The 14,543-nt window shown below is 37.8% G+C and overlaps 1 protein-coding gene across 1 annotated transcript in view; it reads right to left on the bottom strand.

Moving 5' to 3' along the window:
* Lipn (lipase family member N) overlaps nucleotides 1-5,370 on the bottom strand; it is a 19,979-nt gene extending 14,609 nt beyond the window's left edge. Inside the window, exons 1-3 of the mRNA XM_050160841.1 lie at nucleotides 4,126-5,370; nucleotides 2,816-2,931; nucleotides 2,137-2,254 (exon numbers count right to left, since the gene is read on the bottom strand). Coding sequence (XP_050016798.1) covers nucleotides 2,137-2,254; nucleotides 2,816-2,929 — 232 coding nt within the window. The 5' untranslated portion in view covers nucleotides 2,930-2,931; nucleotides 4,126-5,370. The remainder of the gene's footprint in view (nucleotides 1-2,136; nucleotides 2,255-2,815; nucleotides 2,932-4,125) is intronic.
* Between the last annotated feature and the right edge of the window lie 9,173 nt (nucleotides 5,371-14,543).

The raw sequence follows: 14,543 nt of genomic DNA, 5'->3' as shown, positions 1-14,543 counted from the left end.
CAGGTCCAGGAGATACAGTGCCCTCTTCTGGCCTCCATGGGCACCAGGCACAGATACATGCAGCAAAAACAGTAGCAGAAGGAGAGAGAGCACGAGCAAGGAACTCAGGACCGCGAGGGGTACACCCACACACTGAGACAATGGGGATGTTCTATCGAGAACTCACCAAGGCCAGCTGGCCTGGGTCTGAAAAAGCCTGGGATAAAGCCGGACTCGCTGAACATAGCGGACAATGAGGACTACTGAGAACTCAAGAACAATGGCAATGGGTTTTTGATCCTACTGCACGTACTGGCTTTGTGGGAGCCTAGGCAGTTTGGATGCTCATCTTAGTAGACCTGGATGGAGGTGGGTGGTCCTTGGACTTCCCACAGGGCAGGGAACCCTGATTGCTCTTTGGGCTGACGAGGGAGGGGGACTTGACTGGGGGAGGGGGAGGAAAATGGGAGGCGGTAGCTGGAAAAGACAGAAATCTTTAATAAATAAAAAAATATTTTTAGTTGAAGTAAAATTACATTTCCTTCCCCTCCCTTTCCTTCCTCTAGACCATCCCAAATACCCTTCTTCAAAACCTGCCCATTTTGTTCTCACTCTCAAATTGAAAAATAAAAAAAAAAATAAAGAAAAGCTGGATAGGAACAAGTCAAGCTAAGGCCAGGAATTCATAAGAAAGAATAAACTTCTGCATGATTCATTTGGGAGCTGGATGTCAGGTTTCCAAAAAGCAGAGAGGAAAAGACTAAAAACAAACAGACAAAAACCAACAACATACAAGGGAGTGAACGTTCAGTGAAGTGAGAGAACCAGGGCTATTGATGAAAACAAAGCAAAACAACAAAACTCCCAAAGCAGCAGCAGCAGCAGCAGCAGCAGCAGCAGCAGCAGCAGCAGCAGCAGCAGCAGCAGCAATTAGCACATTACTTTAATGACTGAAAATTTAGGTCCTGGAGTCTGGCTACCAAAATTGAAATTCTGGTTTTGTCACTTGTTGTTTGCATGACTTTGTGCCTGTTTCAGAAGATGCCTGTCATCATCTGTAAATGGAGATGGTTAGTGCTTGCTGAGGGTTTTAAGTGATTAAAAATATGTAGAATATGATAGCTAACACGTGGTTTTGAACACCACATCTTTTCATAATTAACTCTCCTTAAATTTATTTCTCTAAAATTCTTTGCTCCATAGCTTTTCCTTCCTCAAGTTTGTTGCCTGACTTAATAAAAGACAAAACTGAAAATAAACAAGATCCAGGATGCTCTTCTAATTTGAAATGAAGGTAAGAGTACATTATTTTGAGTATAGCCATCACCTAGAATAGATCATCTATTAAAATGTATTTATTAGTTTCTTGACATTTAAGTCTGACTTGGAAAAGTGTATTTTGTGTAGGAGAATTGCCCACATGCCACGTTGAATTTTCATCTGAAACTCTCAAATCGCATACTCCTGTCTGAGAGGGGCAGATTGTACAACACTGTGATGCTGGTGGTTTTGGCCACCACCAGATGGAGGAAAAGAGGCTGCGGGACCAACATGGCAAGCAGGTGTCAATGAATAGTGCCCCCCCATCCTTTTAACTTCTTTTGTTTACACTTATTTCGCCCTCTGCATGAGCTAGCTGCAGTTAATTTAGAGTGGAATTTCCTTGCTTTTGCATGTTTGGCTCTTTCATTTCATGGACTGTCCCTTTGATCATGGCTGCCTGAATTCACTCATTGAGAAAGCTTCAGAAATGCACTATGATTCAACCCTGTGGTAACAGAAGAGACTCACTGATTTTAGAGGGATCAGAAGAGACACCTTTGGGTATCCCACTGGACTTGACTTCATTGCGCCTAGCAAACCTTTTGACTTTTGACTTGGGAAACTGTCTTTCCCAAGAAGCCAGCAATGAGTTGATAAAAGTAGACTCTACCTTGACATTCACACCTTAGGAGCAGGTCTGACTTTCCTCACCAAGATCTGCCTTTCCCTTCGACTCTTTAGAAAAGAGGAGGGAAAATAACGAGCCTCCTTGCCAGCCATTAAAAGAGCATCAAAGTGACTCAAACTGATTTGAACAACTCGGTCTCTCTCCTGATGGATAGCTAGCATTCAGTTTCAGTCATGCATCTTTCTCCTCAAGAGACACATCTGTACCTGTCTGTTCAGTCTGTGCTCTCCCATGAGGAATCCTGTTGATGGCGAGAATGTACCCATCTGCGGTGGTGACTTCATACTCTTCACTGGGGTAGCCGTTGTAGGTGATGATTTCACTCTGTCGTAGACATAGAGTTATTGGCAGCTCCTCGTCTCAGGAGACATCATAAAGACCTAGACATTGTGACTAACAAGTTTATGTGCATGGATTATACGAAATCTATAGCTGTAGGTAGCTGTAAAAGTAAATTTATTATGTGAGGTCTTCATAAAAATAAACAAAATGCAAGAAGGTATCTACTAAAATATTGGGGGTTGATATTTAGCATTGACCTATCTGACTAGAATACATTTCCTTGTTATTTGTCTTTTGAATTTCCTTTTGGCTTTGAAAATGGTAAAATTACATGCCACAAGAATGCTATCTTGAATTATCCAAATGTCTTTAAAGGTATGAATTTAAAAGGGTGATTGACAAATACAAAAGACATGACACGTTCTGCTCCTTAGAGCTAGAAAATATCAGCTATTAAGTCAAAGAAGTCGATTTCCCAGTCTGACACTTGAAAAAAATGTTACAAACTGTTTATATCATCCAAGCGTTTTGCTATAGCCGGGATGGGCCTTTTATGATCCTACCACCCAGCAGTCCCTTTTATCTAAAGCTGTTTGAACTTACGGCATTCATCCACACTTCAGGATTCACGTCATTGTCAGAATCCGAGAGTCCACTATCACTTAAAGTTCCACGTATCAAACAGGCTGTTGTTAAGAATAACCACCTCATAGGCATGCCTGGCACAAAACAATTAATGTTTACAGGTTAATCTTATCCATCTATGTTGATGATTAAAATTAAAATAATACCATATTGAAAATTCAAATGACAGCAGAGGAAGCTGGTGCTTTATGGGAGAAGCAGACACAGCGAAAGTTACTTGGAATATTAGTCATCTCATGGAGTGAACTTAACCCAATCTGGAGGCCTTTCAAATTTTAATTAAGGTATTTTTATGACCTTGTCTGTATTCAGCTGTTAGCTCAGAAGACAAGTTTTGACATCGCAGCAAATTAAACAGTGGATTTGTCTCTATCCTTGCCTTTCGTCCCACAAGGCACACGGGAACAATGAACAGATGGAGTTTCCACTAAGACATCAAACTCGCAGTCGGTTTCTAGAGAAGTGACACTTTCCCACGCACATTTCCCAAAGTCCAGCCTGGCACATCTCCACGTGGAGCCATACTCCATCGCCCTGGTTCAAAGAATCATATCTTCAAAGACAGGCATCATGTGAGCGAGTGAGCTCACCTCCTGGCCGCTGCTAAAATCGCCCAGCCTGTACTTGAAGCTCAGCTTTTCCCCAAACAAGCTTTTGACTGTGGGTAAGGGCACTAATCTCTATATGCCTTAGTTTTTTTTTTTTTTCATTTTTGGTGTGTGTGTATCTTTAAGATAATAATATGATGACTTTTTTCATAGTATGACATGATGACTAAGGGATACAACACACATGACGCCTGCAATGTATATTCCTTAGAACAGTTTCTATTATTTTTCTTATTGTTAGAACAAGCAAAAGGCTGACCAGAAATCCATTACTACATCCAATTAATGTCTAAATTTTGAAAGCATAGTTTATTTTATAGCCTCTTACACATGTTACATTTTCTTTAAAATCCTATCTATAGATAATATATAAAACTTAAAAATTGAAACTAACAATAGTATCTGTTGAAAACTCTGAAGACACAGACTTCAATGTTTAAGCTATGTTACTTAAATATAGAAAAGCTTCATAAATGCGCTACTGATAATATCCTCACAAATATTAAAACAAAGGCTCAGAGACACTTAGGATCTGCCCAAGGTCACTCAGAACCAACAGGTGACAGGCCTAGGGTGGGCATGCAGACAGCCTCACTACAGGACCCTTGCACCTGTGGCCACTCTCATCTGCCTCCTGGTTGTGGCGAATCTCCATCTTACCTCGTTAGGTGAGCTTCACCTGTCCAGAGGACTTCTGTACTTTTGCTTTTGACATCAGGCTGAAGAGTGAGATATGGCTGCAGTGACAGTTAGAAGCTAGAGAAGTGACAAACAGGAAGCTGGTGGAAATGAGGAAACCCTGGACTATGACACGCCCTAGGCGGCTCCCCAGCACACCAAATGCATGATGCACTTGTAGATTGGGAAATAGTGGTCTACATGATGCCAAATAACCAGTTGGGCTGAGTCTCACTGATGCTTGCACTTAGTGCCTGTCACTCTGGAGAGAAATCAGCAACATTTTTCATTCCAGTGCTCCACGTGGGGAAGCAGAATGAGCTCAGAATCCTATTGGACAAAATCAGAGATAACAGGATCTCCCCTCCCAACCCTACAGCATCATGATAAGGATCCACAGAAACAATGAATGAAAATATTGGCGTCAGCTGTGGAGTATGCAGGAAAACATGTAACTATGAGTCAGTTGAGATGCAATCCAATTCTTGACATAAGACCAGGGGGAGTGTGGTAGAGGAAACTAACCCACAAACCAAAGGACTTTGACCTAGAGTAAACTTTGGCAGCAATCAATTTGAGTGTGGCTCTATAAAACATTTAGCTTCTTCCTTAAAGAGTAGAGACGAACGTCTAAAGTGAAGACAGTTTAACTCTAAATTCCATATGAGAAACACAAAATGGAGATTTGTGTTCTACAACCTTCTGCCTTCCGTAAGTCTCCAGAAACTATGCTGCCGATGCAGTGTGGCATTTCTGTTTAGTTTTAGCCTGAAATTCTTTCAGAAATGAAGCTGTTATCCCAATTTGTCCAAATCCTAGGCTCCATTTCAGTTGAATGAGGAGTTTCATGCCAATTACATCAATGTGGAGTGAAAGGTGAGCCTCAGCTGGTTGGAATAAGAAGAACTTGATAACAACTCCACATTCATTCAGGCTTTGGTAACGGATTCAAACATGTTTTGTTCTGATGGACAGCATAATGGCAGAGATAAAAACACTTGTTCGGAACGGCTCATAGCTTTGGACCACTAAACGACACCTCCGGCAAACTTTTATAGACTTTTTGGAAAGTTCTAGGAAGCACAATATTGTTCTTATTAGTGTTGATTTGTTGTCGTGGGTTTGAATACAAATAGCATTACTATAATTATGTTCCTCAAGATTTTGTAGATTAATTACTAGTTTATGTGTCCCAAAGGTTTTCTGTTTTCACTTATATTTTAATAATCTGAAGAATTCTTCTTGTTGTTTTGCTTGCACAGAAACAAAATTATGTCAAATAAACGAAGACAATATTTTGATAACAATTTATCACCCTTCTTACATAAGCTTGCTTTAAAAATAAGTATTTAATATTTAATTGAATATTATATATGCTATGTAGCAGTGCTTATGGTATTTCCTATAAATATTAATGTAACAATGAGTACTATGTAATAGTAATTATAGTTAATTCAGTCATCACATTAGTCTTGATTAAAATGAACTGAAGTGAAACATCTTCCTAAACCTTATGAATCATAAAACAGCAGCTAACCTCTGATCTCTAGAAGTTTATTTTTTTTTCCTCTACAACTAGATGATATTAGAGCTGGAAAGTAACTGTAGATAAAAATTTAAATCAAGGGGCAATATTTAGGAAAAAAGTACGTAGTATTTCTGGTATCTCCATCAAAGAATCCTGTCATAGCCCAGCAAACTGTTTAAGAAACACTGCCCATTTATTTATCAAAACAGCTCAAAACGTGCATCTTGGACCAATAATGACATTTGTCCTAACAAAATATGCCTCTTTTTTTTGTTGTTGTTGCTTGATTGTTTTCTTTCACACCAAAGCCTTTGTTTCTTTTCTCTTTTGAGAGGGGAATCTTGCTGGCCTCAAATTCATGGTAAGCATACCTCTGCTTAAAGACTTTTTTGAATATATTACTTTTTCTCAAAGGGTCATAGTTCTGTCTTGGTTATAGCTCAAAGTCAATAGCTTAAGTATCGTTCACATAACACAATAGAAAGTAATGGGCCTTTTGAAAACTTAAATATGAAATATTTTTGAGGCAAATTTTCTCTCGAGTAAGACTTCATATGATCATACTCCATTTTGTGGATTTGGTTTTAATTCCTCTATTGTTAGGTAATTTATCTAATTTACTTTGTATACTCAAAATCAGATAGGGCTCAATAGTAGCATAGATATGCATAAATGTGCATGTATATGCATGCAAATGCTTGATCAAAACACTTTGGTTAGTGGAAAAATACTTTACATGTTAGAATTTCATTTCTCCATTCTTTATATATAGAAAAAATTGGTAATGCTCATTTATTATTAATTAAAAGATTATTTCTAGACTTCCTTATAAAATGACACGTTTTTAAAATATTAGTGACAATGAACCTGTTTTTTTTACCATAAACTACACACATCTTCAAAAATAGTACAGCTATGATAAAGAGACATCATAAAGAATGTAAGTAATAACCAGATTAATCAAAAATAATGAAAACATTAAAGCTTTTTAAGAGACCATAGCATAATCTACTTGTACACATTTTCATCCCCATATATATGGTCCAAAATAAAACTCACATTTATAGAAGAGTTAGGGTCAAAATGTCAATGGCTGACTTTGGTAATGCCAGTCTTAGTAGGTGTTAAGCTCAGGATTATGTTTATGGCAAAGGTCAAAGCTTTTTGAGAGGAAGAGCCATCCTCCTCCTCCAAGCAGGTTCATCTACCTACTTTGCTTAATGCATACAGTTTATGTATGGCATTCGCTATAGCTCATCAGTGTTTGCATTTTCGTAGGTGGTGTATTCAAATGGAGGCTCCCCCTCATCCAAGCACAGAGAATCTTTGACCAGGAATTTTCATTGGATATAGTTTTGTTTACAGTCTCACCCTGTTTGGTGATTTATATAATGCAACTGATATATGCAGAGAGATAACACTAGTTTCTGTTACATGTTTCCATCTTTTTCAAATTCATGTTTTATTTTTAAAAATGACTGCGAAACTACCCTGCAGTGTCCTTAGCATCCCTGGAAATAAGTTTTTTCAGGGTCAGATTGCCTATTTTATCTTTCCACAACCTCCAACACCATCAAAACTCTGTGTATTGAGTAAGTGAATGAATGAAAGAGTCTAAAAGACCAGAAAAGGAGGGTTAATGAATATCAGTAAAATAGATTATGATTTATTGAATATTACTATGAGACAAGTATCTTACTTTCATAGTCTACCAACTTGGCCATACATTTTCCTGAATCTTTCTGCTTTTAAACATTTCAGTGAAAACCTTTCTAACATTATCTAGTATTTAACTGGAGAAGGGAAATTTATAGTCAAAATAAACCAATCATATTATATGTTTTAGCCAATTAACATTATTTTAATAAGTTGCATCAACTACTACTGCAATGAATGACAACTACTTGATAGTATCTGTTTGCCTGCAGCTCATCTCTGAAGTGCCCTGCTAACTAGTGACTGCACTGAAAATGTCTGACTTTCCAAGCACTTCGCACTCTTATGGGAAAAAGATAAATATAGATCTTTTGATAGTTTTATTTTTCCAAATAATAAATGAGCCTTCTAGCCTATGCTCTGCAGTTCTTATGCATTCGGCTGCATGACTCAGCATGTGTACATATACAGCCATTTCTCGGAGAGTGACACAGCTCATATCGGGATGTGTTCCTTTGATAAGCTGTGCACACCAAAAATGGAACCTCTCTGTGAAGCATTTGGTGCCTGACCAGCCAGCCTTTTCTTGCCAAAATTGTATCTTATTTATGAGGACACATTTGTGGTTCCCTTATTTATGTCAAGAGATTCTTGAGAAATGAGTATTTGTTGCCGATGTACTAATTACAGGTCATAAAATTCCCCAGCTCCCATGGAACTCAACAGTAGGACACTCTAGCTTAATTATGTATATTGACTGTTGACTTTATACCTAGGTGATAGGGAATGTAATTGAGTTACAGGACACACATAACATGCCAGCCAAGAAGTAGGGCTTCCATATAAGTTTCATAGGAAGTTGACAACCTTTACCCTCCTTTTTCCTCTCTCTCTCTCTTTTGACTTTATTGTAATGAAAGTATTCATCTTGTCTGGAAAGGTCATTATATAAATGCTTAAATTTCTTAAATACCATCAAAATTTATGCTTATAATGTATACATTTTTCCTTTTCTTCGTTGAAAATGGATTTTTCACCTGATAATGTATCCTGATTACGCTTTTCCCTCTATTCCTCTCAGCTCTTCGCACCCCTCCCATCCAGACGCATGCCTTTTCTGTCTCTCAGAACACAAGGAGCTTTAAAGGATTAGGATAATACAATCTAACAATACATTACAATATAACACAATTAAACAAAAACTAACACATTGGAATTGGACACCACAAGCAAGATTTCCAAGAGTGTGACATTGTCTAGGTACAGGTAAGGAACATTAGGTGTGAAGATAAGGCAACAGCATTATTGTATAGGATATGATCTCTGAAAATGGAAGGTTCTGCTCTTCAGAGCAGTGAGGGAGCATTCCACTGAGGTTTAGACACCTGTCCAGTGATGCAGATTGCAGCTTCATCGAGGGGACACACACTGCATTGAGGGGAGATGACAGCTTTGCCTTAGGCGCTGTGGCTGCAAAATACTATCATGATTTTCCTGTTTTAGAGATGTCAGATGAATACCACCAAGCTGGCATACCTGGGCCTGCTCCCTGTCAACCTGGCATGACTCAGAATTTGGGTATCTTACTTTACATATGTGTGACGTGGTGGTTTTTTTTTTTTTTTTTTTTTTTTTTTTTTTTTTGGTATATATCTTCGTCCTGGCAATACCCATTCCTTTCCCAGCCTCCGTTTTCGGTTTGGCCACACCCTTTCCAGCTACCTCTTGTGACATTTGGTTAATGTCTCTATTGGCTATGAATCTATCCTTTCTGCTCTTGCTCACTGTTCTGATTCTCTGAGGTTTTCTAACAACCAAGAGCTCTGAACTTCTCTACCTAGGGCAGTATTTTCTGGCTTCCTCATACTGAGAGACAATGCTAGGAAGTATTAAGAGCCTGGGCTTTGGGTTCTCATAAGTTTTGATTTCAGAACTAGATTTGATGTAGATTCTTACATGTTAAAATTAATTGATATAATCTTGTATTGGGATCATAAGTGATAAGCATATAGTTATTTTAAGTGCTATTCAATATTATTTTATTACAGTTTTTGGAACTTTTGATCAGCTATTGGAATCAATGCAGAGAATAAAGGCAAACCCCATACTTTACCTATCTTACCTCTTATCTCTATCCAGAGACACTCCTAAAAGCATCATGTTAGTTTTAAATATTAATGACTTAACTTTCAGGAGTTGTATTAGTGCCTGGTCTGAGATTATATAGATACAGCACAATTAAGAGGTGTCTGACTCCCTAAGCCATTCATAAGGAAGGGTCATGGTAGACTGAAAAACTGGCCAAATGGTATATTTTTTTCTCTTCTAGAAGCAGCTGGATCACATATCCCTGACATGTAATTCAAAGTCAACTTTAAAACACTGAGTTGCAGTGATTGGTGACAATGTTGATACTGTGCCATGAGACGCCAATTGAAAACATTTTTGTTGTTTCTATTGAGACAGAATTTTACTATGCAGCCCCGGTTGGCTTCAACTCATGGCGCAGCCTGGGTTAGCCTCAGGTTTGCAGCCATCTTTCTGATTCATTCTGTCAAACGTTGGGACTGTTAGCATGTGCCACCAAAACAAGCCTGAAAATAAGTTATTAATCAAAGAAGAATTTTCTTAAGATACGACAATGGAAATAGAATCATCAAACTTGAGGGACTGGAGAGCTGACTGTGGTTAAAGTGCTTGCCGCTCTTCCAGAGGGTCCAAGTTCAAGTCCCAGCACTTACATCAGTAGGTTATAACTGCCTAAAATTCCAGCTCCAGGAGAGCTGGACACCTTCTTCTGGTGACTCCACTGGCTCATATACATATGGCACACATACTCTCTCTCACATACATTACAGAAATAAAAAGAAATCTTTAAAAAAATACCTACTTGATTGATAAATGTGAGATCATAATTTATTTAACTGAAATTCATTTGGCTTAATGTACATTGTGGATGAGACACTTAGGTGAAAAAAAGCTAGGAATACAAACTTGCTTCAGTAATTGGTCAGGACACCAGAGTAAAAGAACATCTTTTGCCCCTTCTTCCATGACACAAAACTGAAGTTACCAGGATGTGACTACACATTGAAGTTGATGACTATGGCAGGACACTAGAGTTTTATAGTACAAGGATAGATCAGGGAGAAATTTCCAAAATGGAAAAGTTAAAAGAAATAACAACAAAATAAAAACAAAAGAACGGGGCTTGAGAGTTCCCTCAGCAGTAAACAGTACCGGCTGCCCTTTTGGAAGAACCCACTCAATTCCCAGTACCTCCATGGTGTCTTAAAACTAACTATAACTCCAGTACCAGGAGAACTGGTGCTCTGTTTTGACCTTTGAGAGTACCAGACACAAATGTAGTGTACAGACACACATATAGGCAAAACACACATAAAATAACAAAAGAAAGAAAGAAGGAAGAAAGGAGAGAAAAATAAATAATAAATGAAGGATTCCTCTTCCAAATAGAAACTTCTGAACTCCTGCTACCACTCCATGGCTCATTCCTCAGAATGCTGTGTCTTGTTCTCCACACCTTCAAGAAGGGACCCCTGGCTTAAATTTTACTTGGAAACACAAAAGACGCAGGATAGCTAAAATAAGTCTGAGCCATAAAAACAGGACTGGGGGTAAAATCATTCCAATTTCAAGTTATATCACAAAGTTCCAGTGAGAAATCTAGCATGGTACTGACAAAGAAACAGATACATTATCTCAATTAAATATAATTGAGAGCCTATAAATAAGCTCATGTGACAACAGTGCTCAAAGTTTGAGAAAAAAAAGCCAAAAATACATATTGGAGAATCAATTGTGGTGGTCAAACTGGATAGTTACACGTAGAAGGATGAAACTGGAGCTATATCTTTGTCTCTGCACAAAATTCAACTACAAATAGATCAAGGGCTTCAACATAAGACTTAAAAACAGCTTGAATATGATGGAGGAAAAGTATATGCTTCAAATTATAGTCACAGGAAAGGACTTTTTGAACAGAATCTTCTCATCCAGGTATTCACACAAAAAATCGACAAATGTGACCTCATGGAACTAAAAAAGAAAACAAAACCAAACCATTTTTGTATAGCAAAGTATACCATTATTTGAATGAAGAGGCAATCTAATAATGGGAGTGGGGATCTTGTGCCAGCTATACCTGCAACAGAGGCTTGATATGTGTTATACAAAGAACTGAAAAATTAAATGCCAAGAAAAAAATAATTAAAAATTGCAGCTGAACAAAGAGCTCTCAGAAAAGAACTACAAATGACTGAGAAACATTAAAAAATATATTTAGCATCTTTAGTCATTGAGGAAATGCAAATTGAAATTACTTTGAGATTTCATTTTACTCAAAACTGAATGACTAAGTTGGAAAAAAAAGACAAAAAAAATGGTAGTACGGATGTTGGGAAAGAGGAACACTTATTCATTGTTGGTGGGAGTGGAAACTGGTTTAGCTACTATAGAAATCTGTTTGGAGATGCCAAAAAAATTTCTAAAATTCTATCTACCATATGATCTACTCTTGGACATATTACCAAAGCACTCAGTGTCCCAGAAATACTTGCTAATCCATGTTCATTTGTGCTCTATTCAAAATGTCCAGGAAATAAAAACAGCCTAGATGCCCATTGACTAATGAGTAATGCATATGTGATACCCATAGACAATGGAATATTATTCAGCTGTTCAGGAAAAATTGTGAAAATTTTATGTAATAGATGGTTCTGGAAGCAATCAATCCTGAGTGAGACACAGAAAGACAAATTTCTGTGAAATGCTTTCAATTATATGTGCACGCTAGCTCTGAAATTTTGGATCACTGTCTTTAAATTTGAGTATCCATGGGGATCAGTAAAACTGTAGGGGGAATTGGTGGGGGAATCCCAAGGGGGAAGGGATGAAGCACAAGTCATACGAAGGAGGAATGGAGAATAATGGAACAGGAATGATTGGGAGCAAGAATGAAAGGACATAGGAGGGAAAGCTAACACTATAGGCCTTTGAGAAAGTCACATGGAAAACTGGTTTGTAGAATAGTCCTAAAATATACACATATAAGTATATTTGTACATAAATATACACATACAAAAAATTTAAAGAATCTTACCCAATAGCAGGAAAAAAATGTTCCTTCTAGACACCATGGATCATCAACTAAAAAGATTATTTCCAGGAGTGGGTTACTCATTTTGGAGTTGTTGATCAGTGGGGTCCCAAATACCTCCAAATATTAAAGGCTATTTCCATTGCTCTTAGTCACTATGCAGAACTTGATGGTGAGACCCTACTGCTGAAGATAGAACATACTTGAATCATGGAACATGAAAAAATCAAGTTGGTAGTAACCTGGAAGCTTTGTGTCTATGGTGTACCTTTCATGACACCGGAAGATGCTATATACATAAACAAAGGAGAAAAGAATATTATTCATCATGATTAAATTTGCTTCATACCAGAACCTAGGAAGGAAGAATGGTTTTTTGAATCAATAGATTTCATACTTGATTTACTAGCCTTATCTCTTTAGATATTGAAAAGGCCTTTGACAGCGTCTCACAGCCCTTCAAGATAACAACTTCTAATAAGCTAAGTAGGCTGCGAGGATCCAGACAGAACCTTCATCTGGCGACATATGGAGATAGAGACAGTGACCCACATGGGAGTACTGGACTGAGCTCCCAAGGTCCAGTTGAAGAACAGAAGGATGGAGAATATGATCAAGGAAGCCAGGACCACGAGGGGTTGATCTACCCACTGAGACAGTGTGCCTGAACTAATGGGAGCTCACCAAAGCCAGCTGCACTGGAACTGAACAAGCATGGGATCAAACTGGACCCTCTGAATGTGGCTGACAATTGGGGCAGACTAAGAAGCCAATGATAATGGCACTGGGATTTGTCTCTACTGCATGTACTGGCTTTTTGGGATCCTAATCTATTTGGATACATACCTTCCTAAGCCTGAATGTAGAGGGGAGGGCCTTGGACTTCCCACAGGGCAGGATACCCTGCCCTCTCTTAGGACTAGAGGGGGAGGGAGGGTGATTGGTGGAGCAGGAGGGAAGTAGGAGGAGGGGAGGAAGTGAAAATTTTGATTCCTATTATTTATAAAGTATTAAAAAATTAAAAAAACAAATAAGCTAAGTATAGAAGGAATATACTTTAACATAGTAAACACTGTATATGATTACAGATGGAGGCTGCTTGTTTGTTCCCTGGCCTCCCATACCAGAAATAACTGCACAAAACTGTATTAATTAAAACACTGATTGGTTTATTAGCTTGGAATTCTTATTAACTAACTCTTACATCTCAAATTAACCCATTTCTATTATTTTATATTTTGCCATGAGGCTTGCGGTTTATCAGTACCAGTGAGCTCGTAGGTGTCTTTTTACTCTGGCAGCTACAGGGCATCTCTCTGACTCCACCTATTCTCTCCTCTTCTATCTGCTTGGAATTCCTGCCTTGACATATTCTGTGCTGCAATAGGCCCAAAGCAGCTTCTTTATTAACCAATGATATTCACAGCATACAGAGGGGAATCATCAGGTTCTATTCATAAAAAAATACTAAAGATACTACCAGAAAACTTAGGTGTGATGAACACATTTAACAATGAAGAAAACACAAATTTGTCATACAATAGTATCATCATACAATTCAATATATACAATAAAATGTATAGTAATCAGTATTTTTTCAAAAGAGCCGTAATGAATATTCATATAAAGACATCATGAAAACAATCCCATTTATAATAGCCTCAAAAACAAACAAACTGAGTCCAACCAAATAAGTGAAACATTTCTTCAATGAAGATTTTATACTGAAGAAAGAAATTGAAGAAGACAGTGAAATATGGAATGATTTCCCATGCCAGTGGCTAATCAAAAGTAACATTCTAAATGTGTCTTTTTTTTTTTTACCCAAAGTTACCTAAAGATTCAATGCAATTGTCATCAAAATTCCAATGACTTTATTTACAGAAATGTAAAAAATTCTAAAATTTATATGGAAATACAAAGTACTCAGAATATACAATGCAATCCTGAGAGGGAAAATAGCAATGCTGGAGTTATCACCACACCCAATTCCAAGTTATTCTACAGAGCCATACTACCAAAAGTACCGTGGACTGGCACCAAGATAGACATATAATTAAATGGAAAATAGGATCCCATTGCAGCCAGTTGATTTTG

This window comes from Alexandromys fortis, unplaced genomic scaffold, assembly GCF_014885135.2.
Source record: "Alexandromys fortis isolate MF-2015 unplaced genomic scaffold, M_Fortis_MF-2015_v1.1 scaffold_10, whole genome shotgun sequence".
Taxonomy (NCBI): Eukaryota; Metazoa; Chordata; class Mammalia; order Rodentia; family Cricetidae; genus Alexandromys; species Alexandromys fortis.
The sequence above is the reverse complement of the archived record's forward strand: the minus strand, read 5'-3'. Positions and strand labels throughout refer to the sequence as shown.